This window comes from Pectinophora gossypiella, unplaced genomic scaffold, assembly GCF_024362695.1.
Source record: "Pectinophora gossypiella unplaced genomic scaffold, ilPecGoss1.1 Pgos_72, whole genome shotgun sequence".
NCBI lineage: Eukaryota > Metazoa > Arthropoda > Insecta > Lepidoptera > Gelechiidae > Pectinophora > Pectinophora gossypiella.
In genome coordinates this window covers 13,172-22,594 of record NW_026063282.1, presented here as the reverse complement: position 1 = coordinate 22,594, position 9,423 = coordinate 13,172, and the positions used below count along the sequence as shown (strand labels likewise).

Genomic DNA, 9,423 nt, shown 5'->3' with positions numbered 1-9,423 from the left:
CCCCGTGTGGAGTTGCTGATCTCCCATCGGGCGCGTCCCCAGGTGGCGGATAGGGGAATGCCCCCCCAGATATGGGGGGGTACCGGCTTCGGCCGGCGCGGACCAAAACAGCGTGGTGGAGTCACTCTCGCTCGTGGCCCTCTGCAGGGACGAGGTGGTGCGCAGAGTGGACACAGGAGGGTGACCATCCGACGGCGTCTCTGGCCTCGGCCAGATGACAGGGGCTTCGGCCCACCGTTGGCAGGGGCGGCGGGTCCGGCAGCAATGCCGGGCAATGGCTTCGGCCACCGTCGGCCCGACCCGTAGCCCAGACGCAATGCTGTCTGGAGCGGGGGCCGCCTCCGCATTGAGCGGAGGGGGCCGCGAGGAAGACAACCTCTGAAAAAATCACCGAAAGCCTAAGTTTGTGGTGCCCGACGAGGGGCTGTATGGTCTGGCGTTCCAGGCCGTGAGGGCACCCCAGGGAGCTCACCCTGGTTAATAAAAGAGACCGCCTGCTGAGGTACAGCAACCATGAGTAAAGCGATCAAAGAATTCATTACCCACGCCGGTAGCCAGGAAACTGGTGAATCCGGTCTAAGGTCCCCAATCGTATGTGGGGGGGACTGCGACCGCTTCGTAGGCTCACCGAGCCTCCGTGAACCCATGACAGACAAGGCTTTTGCCACTACCGGACATGACTCACGCGCGCCAGCACCGTCTGCGCTTTCCGAAGCGCGGGTGGTGTTGGAGCGTATCCCAACCCCAGAATTGACTCCAGCATCTAGTGCTGATGGTGCTGCCCCTGGGCCAAGTGCCCAGCCGGCGCAGCACAGGATTATTCCTTTCACCGTTTCGTCTTCGGACGAAACGTGTAGTTTAAGGACTGTGTGCTCTATGGAGAGCGTGACCTCCCTCCCAGAGGTCAAACTGTGGCGCAAGCGCAAACCAGTTTCGCTCTCGGAACCGTCCTCTGACGACGAGGACCGGGCGTCGGTAACGACGCCCGGCTCGCCTGTCATAAGGGCGCGGGCCAAGCGAGGTAGAGGTCGCCCTCCCACCACGGGCGAGTATGTTGGCCTCGCCAAGGCCAAGGCTGAGCTCAACCGCGCCATGCGGGAGGAGCTTATCCTTCAGGCCGAAAAAGAGGTGGCCGAATCGGCCAAGAAGGTTTTCCGCCTCCGAAGCTCTGGCACATCTCTGGAGACTGAGTCTGAATCACCGAGGAGAGACCTCGGCTCGGACGCCGTCCCTGAGACTGTTGCCGAGCTGTGCCAAAAGGCGAAAGACGCGGCCGCGATTGTTGAAAACGTGGCCTGCAAGTCGGGTCGGGTGAAAGGCACGTTTGTTCGCGCCTTAAAGGAGTCCTCGAAACTCATTGTGAGTGTCTTGGACGTCCTGCGCGACACGACGTCGAGCGACGAGACGCGAAACCTGCAGGCTCAGAACGCCCGCCTGCAGAGAACATTGGACGAGCAGCAGAAGGAGATTGACGTCCTTCGGCAGGAGATGCGGCAAATGAAGGCCTCTTTGACCGCATCCCAAGACATGGCACAGCCAGCGCCTGCGCCACTCTTGGCGAGCGCGCCTCCCGAGCAGCCGGCAGAGAGCTTGCGCTCGGAGCCGGCTCCGAGAGTTGTGCGCACCAAGCCGGCGAAAACATCGGTCCCGCCGCCGCCCGAGGGCAGTCGAGTCGCGTCCTATCCGGGTGAAGACCTCGCCGCGCGGATCATAAGCCAAGTTGGCTTCATGATCAATGCGAGACTGGCAGGTCTGGAGGACAGACTCCTGCCCCCGAGAGTGATGCGTCCACCGCTGGCAGCGGACCGAAAGAACGCGTCCACATACGCTGCTGCAGCGAAGGCGTCCGCTGCCGCAGCGAGGACTTCCGTCGCAACCGCGGCGAACAAGTTGGTTGCTCCTGCACCCAAGACGACTGGCACTGCACGCGCTGCCCCGGCAGCGGCTGCCAGCGGCTTGAACCCTGCGCCTCGGAAGAGGAAGAGGGGTGGCAGGAAGAGGAAGAGGGGAGGGAATGGTGGCCAGAGTGAGGCCCAACCCCTACCTTCAGGGTCCGCTGGTGACGGTTGGACCGTTGTCGGCCGAGGCCGGAAGAAGAAGGCGGCTCCGGCTCAACCGCCACAACGCCCTAAGGCTCCCAAGCTGCGCCCACCGCGCACATTTGCGGTGGTAGTGCAGCTGCAGCCAGCGGCAGTGGAGAGCGGAGCAAGCTACGCGGACATCTTGAGGGAGGCCAAGTCCAAAGTGGACTTACAGAGCCTCGGCATCTCTGGCCTCAAGATCCGCAAGGCGGCAACCGGCGCGCGAGTGCTGGAGGTTGCGGGCGCCTCTAGCGCCGAGAAGGCCGACTCCTTGGCTGCCAAGTTAAGGGAGTCGATGAGCGGAGACGTCGTCAAAGTCTCCAGACCCACAAAGTGCGCTCAGATGCGCGTCGTGGGGCTGGATGACTCCGTCACCGCTCAGGAAGTGGTGGAGGCGGTAGCCAAAGCCGGTGGCTGCGCGGCCGATGGCATAAAGGCGGGTGCCATACGCGAAGGAGCAGGCGGTATGGGCTCGCTCTTGTTAAGCTGCCCAATTGCTGCTGCCAAAAAGGTGGCTCAAGGTCGCCTCCTGGTGGGCTGGACCTCTGCTCAGGTCAAGGTGCTGGAGCCGCGCCCGCTGCGGTGCTTCCGGTGCCTCGATATTGGGCACACGCACGCCTTGTGCAAGTCCGAGGTGGACCGGAGCACTCAGTGCTTTAGCTGCGGCCAAACCGGCCACCAGTCTGCTCAGTGTTCCGCTGCCCCGCATTGCACAGTGTGCGAAGCGGCGCGAAGACCGGCGGAACACCGATTGGGCGGTTCACTATGTACCGCCCAATCAAGGAGCAAGAGGAAGAGTCGCAATGGCCCCCAGGCCCCCTCGCGACCTTCCCGCCCGCAAGCCGCGGGACCAGTTGGCGAGCCCATGAACACTAACTGATGGCCCTTAGTGTTCTCCAGGCCAACATCAATCACTCTGCCAGGGCCCAGGACCTGTTGCTCCAGAGCATGGCAGAGTGGTTGATTGATGTGGGCGTGGTCTCGGAGCCGTACTCGGTTCCGCCCCGGGACAACTGGGTGAGCGATCTGACTGGCGTGGCGGCGTTGATTTCGCGGACGGGGGCGGGATTGCCTCCACTCGAGCACGTAGTGCGAGGTGGAGGTTATGTCGCTGCTGTCTTGGGGGACATCACACTGGTCAGTGTGTACTTCTCGCCAAACCGCAGCCTGTCCGACTTTGAGCAGTTCCTGCTTGAAGTCGGTGTGCTTGTGGGGCGAAGGCGCACTGCCCGTGTGATTGTTGCCGGCGATCTCAACGCCAAGTCGACGGTTTGGGGATGTCCGGCGACTGACGTCCGAGGAGAGGCGGTCGAGGAGTGGGCCTTGACCGCTGGATTGACCGTTCTCAACCATGGATCGGTGAACACGTGCGTGCGGCAACAGGGCGGCTCCATCGTGGACGTAACGTTCGCGGACGCCGCCCTGGCGCGCTGTGTTCAGAGCTGGGAAGTGCAGGAGGACGTGGAGACGCTGTCGGATCACCTGTATATCCGTTTCAGTGTTTCCACGTTCCCTGGTACCCCGATGAGCCCGATCCCAGTTCCGGTGGAGAACGGTCCTAAATGGGCGCTAAAGCGCCTCGACTACGAGGCCCTGGAGGAGGCGGTGATAGTCGAGGCTTGGCTGCAGCCCGACGGCGAGCCAGAGGTCGAACGGGAGACCGAGGCTATCCAGCAGGCGATGGCGAGGGTGTGCGACGCCTGCATGCCCCGCGTCAGAGCGCTTCCCTCACGACGAGCTGTGTACTGGTGGTCCGCGGAACTCACGCGGCTCAGGCAAGCCTGCGTCGAGGCGAGACGCCGGTACACAAGGAGTCGAAGGCGGCGCATCAGGGACGAGGAGCTCTTGGCGCGAGCCGAATCCTCCTATAGGGAGGCCAAGAGGGCCCTGCAAATAGCCATTGCTGAGGCCAAAGATGCGGCGGAACGGGAGATGTTGGAGTCTCTTGATGTCGATCCGTGGGGTAGGCCGTACAGGATGGTGAGGCGTAAGCTTCGCCCCTGGGCTCCCCCACTGACTCAGAGTCTCCAACCACAGCTCGTGAGCCGCGTCGTGTCCGCCCTGTTTCCCGACAGGGCTGAGCACACGCCTCCAGCGATGGCCTTGCAGAATGGCATGGCGGATGCCGCGGACGAGGAGCCCGTAAGCGAGGCCGAATTGGAGATCGCAGTCAGGAGACTGCAGGCCAAAAACACTGCCCCGGGCCTTGATGGCATACCAGGGCGTGTCTGGGTCCTCGCTCTATGGGTGGAAGGCGGTCTGGGGCCGAGGTTGAGGGACCTCTTCACGGGGTGTTTAGTGAGAGGTCACTTCCCTCGACGGTGGAGGACTGGGAAGCTCGTCCTTATTCGTAAGGAGGGCCGACCTGCTGACTCCCCGTCTGCCTACAGGCCGATTGTCCTGCTGGACGAGTCCAGCAAGCTGCTGGAGCGAGTAATCGCTGCTCGCCTGATCGAGCATCTGGAGGATGCCGGTCCGGACCTGAGTGCATGCCAGTTCGGTTTCCGCAGGGGCAGATCCACCATCGACGCAATTGCGCGGGTGAGGGCTCTAGCGGACGCCGCTGTAGCTCAGGGGGAGGTCGTCTTGGCGGTGTCTCTGGACATCGCCAACGCCTTCAACACCCTGCCCTGGAGCTGCATCAGGGAAGCACTCAGGTACCACATAGTGCCCCCGTACCTCCGCCGGTTGCTAGCGGCATACCTCTCCGTGAGGGCCGTGAGCTTCCCGGCGTCTGAGGGATGGCGAGAATGGTCAGTGTCGTGCGGTGTTCCACAGGGTTCGGTCCTCGGCCCGCTCCTGTGGAACATTGGCTACGACTGGGTGCTGCGTGGAGCGAATCTCCGAGGGGTCGACGTAACTTGTTACGCCGACGATACCCTCGTGACGGCTCGAAGCAGCACATACCGGGAGGCCTCCATTCTCGCCACGGCGGGTGTGGCTCATGTGGTGAGCAAGATCCGGCGCCTGGGGTTGGAGGTGGCTCTGACTAAGTCAGAAGCCATCTTCTTCCACGGACCCCGTGCGGCTCCGCCGGCCGGTGCGCACATCGTGGTGGGGGGAGTTTCCATCGGCGTAAAATCGACGATGCGGTACCTAGGCCTCGTCCTAGACAGCCGATGGAACTTCCGTGCGCATTTTTCCGGCCTAGCGCCCAGACTGATCGCTGCTGCTGGCGCACTCAGCCGGCTACTTCCGAATATCGGAGGGCCGAAGGTGGGCTGCCGTCGTCTGTACTGTGGGGTAGTCAGATCGATGGCACTGTACGGAGCCCCAATCTGGGTGGACGCCTTAAGCGCCCATAACAGAGCCCTGTTGAGGAGACCTCAAAGGGCCATGGCCACAAGGGTGGTGAGGGGGTATCGTACCATCTCGTTCGAGGCCGCCTGCGCCTTGGCCGGTACCCCCCCATGGGAGCTGGACGCCAATGTTCTGGCCAGTGTCTACAGACACGCGGCTCGAGCGCGTGCCGATGGCGGAGCGCCATCTCCGGAGGAGATCTCGAGTCTGAGACTTAACGCTCGTCGAGATACCCTTCTGAGATGGTCGCGAGCCCTGGAGGCGCCGAGTGCCGGCCACAGAACGGTCGAGGCGATCCGACCCGTTCTAGATGAATGGGTCGAAAGACGGTTCGGGGCGCTCTCTTTCCGCCTGACGCAGGTCCTGTCCGGGCATGGTTGCTTTGGCAGGTATCTGTGCAGGGTCGCCGGAAGAGAGCCGACCTCAGATTGCCACCACTGCGGCGCCGCCGATGATACGGCGGACCACACTCTCGCCGCATGCCCAGAATGGGCTGAGTCGCGGGCGCGACTTAGGTGCGTGGTCGGCCAGGACCTGTCCCTGCCTGCCGTGGTCTCGGCCATGGTCGGTAGCGAGAGGGCCTGGAGAGCGGTACACTCTTTCTGCGAGGACGTGGTGGCGCAGAAAGAGGCCGCCGAGAGGTCGCGGGAGGCTGATCCTGCGTCTGACCCGATCCGTCGGACTCGGGTGGGACGGAGAAGGTTGGCGCATGATCGGCGTATCCCGTAGGTGGGGATGCTGGTGACGGATGCGGGGGGCGTCCGTCACCTGGCACAAAGTCCCCGTGTTGGTAGGCGCGCGTGTGTTCCGCGCGCCACTGACGATTTCGAGCACTGAAGTGCTCACCGAGCCGGGTCCGTATGGACACCGCCTGGGAGTTGCGGAAGTATGCGGGCGCGTTCCCGTGGCTCCCACTTAGGCGGCAAGACGAACACCGTTGGGTTTTAGTGGGTAGGCGGGATACTTGAGATCCTGGAGTCCCACATAACCCGTCGCCATCCCCATGGCGGCGGGTATGCGTAAATGCATTTCCCAACGTAAAAAAAAAAAAAAAAAAAAAAAAGGTCCTGGTTGGGCGGTTCACACAGCTAAAAATTACGATTGGGAAGACCGGGAGTGTGCGTGTCATCATGTCACCCAAGCCGTATCCGTTGATGGTGACTTCTATTTGTGTCTATCCCAAGTCGTTGTTGTGGTAGACTTTGACGTGGCTAGCGGAACCGAACTTAGAATTGAAGATCTGGTCACATGGCATACAATCAAGCTGGCCAGCCGAGTTTACAGTGTAATTGTAGGAAGGTAATTTCCGTTGAGTTTTCCATATTTGGCGTCTTGGACTAAGATTTTCGAGGACTATATCACGCGCCATTCCAGGTTCAGACACGCTCATCCCAACTATCAGTTGGCATGTTGAAGGCCACATGGTTGCGCTTGAGTACGTCTTTGTACCGCAGGTATTGTCCACCTTGTTTACATTTCCTTCTAGACACCTCGAAATAGAAAACCTTTCTGTCATCCATTCACATGACGTGACCGCACCATCGTAGGTGATGTTTTATGATGAGAGCTTCAATTCAATTCAATTCAATTCATTTATTTGCAAATAACCAATCATATACATCGGATGCAAATTAATATAAGTTAATTAAGGTAACAATAGGTACATTATTCAATTATTTAGTTCACAATACATTTACAGGACAATAAATACAAACATAAGAGACACACACACACATAGTAATTACTTTTAAATTAACAATAATTACTATAACAATTATAGAGGAAGACACGCACATATAGTTAACCAACATAGCAAAAATTACAATAATATATCATAGGAATAAATAAATAATAAAACATGTATTGCATAAAAAACGAAATTATTATTTTGATGTTTCGCAAAGGTCAAAAAATTCATTCAGACTATACAGAGGATTAGCAAGTAGCAGAATTCTTAGATTGTACGAGAACTCTTTTGGACCTGGACTATTACGTATACAAGAAGGAAGCGCGTTATACAAACGGATACCAAGATAAGGAAAGCTACTTTTAAAAACGCCGTAATGATATCGAGGTTGCACCAGTTTTCCTCTGTGCATTTGACGCCGATGGTTCTGATTTACCTCTAAATATTTATGTTTATCATTAAAAGTCCTAATTAGTGTTAAGTATATATAAAGCGAAACGACCGTTAATATTTTGTGTTTCTTGAAGATAGGCTTACAATGCTCCAGATAGCCAGCATTATCCAAAATACGCATAGCTTTTTTCTGCAAAAGTAAAATTCCCGTGATCTCCGTTGAGTTTCCCCACACTTCGAGTCCATATCTTATTATACTCTCGAAGTAGGAGTAATACATTAACTTCAAAGTCTGGGAGTCAACCAACCTACGCATAGATTTTAATGAATAGCATGCACTTGCTAATTTTTTTTTCACATGCTCTATTTGAGGAAGCCACCTGAGCTGACTGTCTAATTCCACGCCGAGAAAGCGGACAGTTTCCATTTTTTGTGCTGAAAGAGAAATCAAAGTCTTGACTGTTTGTATGGCGCTTGAAGGTGACATAGTGAGTTTTGTCACAGTTTATTTTTAGCCCATTTGCCTTAAACCAGTCACTGATCTCTTTCCACGTGTGTTTCACTGTCGCGTCAAGGACATCAAATGTGTCGTTTGCCAGGAATATAGACGTGTCATCGGCATATAGATAAACAGTCCCATTAGTTATATTAACGAATTCTATTCCGAATATGCCAGAACGACGTAATACTTCTGTTATTGGAAAACCATCTTGCTGCTTTATGCGAAGAATGGACCTTAGACATTTAAAGTGTTACGTATCAAGTACGCCGCTGTGACTTTGTACACTAATATTTTAAGTTTTCCAAAGGCTGCTGTCATATATTGGACTTTGGAGGGTGGTTGTAAAAAAAGAGTTACTGAGCTGTCTCGAAGCTGTGCACATCTTCCGGACGTTTTCGGGTTCGTTTGTGAGTATATAACAGTGGCGACGAGGATAATACGGTATAAGTGCGTGTTGTGTGCCTATCAGGATGAACAGATAAAAAAATCGTGAAAACACTTTACGAAAATGAGTATAAAATTCAGTGAATTTGACGTGACACGTGGTTGCTGGAAAAATTACATAGAAAGGTTTAAATACTGTCTGCAGGCAAGTAATATTAAAGAAGATGAATTAAAGAAGGCGAATTTACTAGCCGCGTGTGGGCCGGAATTATAATTATGATTTGATCGTATCGCTCATTTCGCCATCACAAGTAAGTGAGGTTACCTTCTCTGTTATGATTGAAAAATTAAACTGCCATTTTGATTCAACTCCGAACGAAATCGTGCAATCATATAAATTTCATATGAGAAGTCAACAAGACGGGGAAAAGATACGCGATTATATTGCCCAATTGCGGAAATTAAGTATTGGGTGCAACTTTAGCGATTTAAAACGGACTTTGCGCGACCGACTAGTTTGTGGTATTTACGACAAGGAAGTACAAAAGAAGTTATTGCAAACAACAGATCTAACATTTGATGAAGCATGTAAAATAGCTCTTTCCTATGAATCAGCGAAATTTGATGCAGACAATGTTATAATAGTGCCGTCTATATCAGGAAAAAATAGTAGTGATGTGGAAGAGCCTATGGAAATAAACAAAATTTCTAGTAAATTTCCTCCTAAATCAGAGGAAAAACCCAATTGTTTCCGATGTGGTCGAAAACATGGGGGCACTTGTAGGTTTAGATGGGCTAAATGTAATTTTTGTGGGAAAGTGGGCCATATCGAGTCGGTTTGTAAGACAAAGACAAATCAAAACAAAACTGATTCCAATTGTAATGGTCTGTATGAAGAGAGCATTAATAATATAAAGGAAACAAAAAGGTCCGCCTATTTGATGGATATTAAGTTGAATGGTTGTCAAATAGAGATGGAAGTCGACTCGGGCTGTGCTTTTACCCTAATTAGCGAAGAGACAGCAAAACTCATTTGGAAAGGAGAAATACCTAAGTTATAATCGTGGTAGCTCTTA

The 9,423-nt window shown here is 54.9% G+C and overlaps 1 protein-coding gene across 1 annotated transcript; it reads left to right on the top strand.

Moving 5' to 3' along the window:
- Positions 1-513: 513 nt before the first annotated feature.
- LOC126381645 (uncharacterized) lies at positions 514-2,961 on the top strand. Its single transcript, XM_050031101.1, has one exon. It carries the CDS (start codon positions 514-516, stop codon positions 2,959-2,961), a length of 2,448 nt encoding a protein of 815 aa, XP_049887058.1.
- Positions 2,962-9,423: the final 6,462 nt, after the last annotated feature.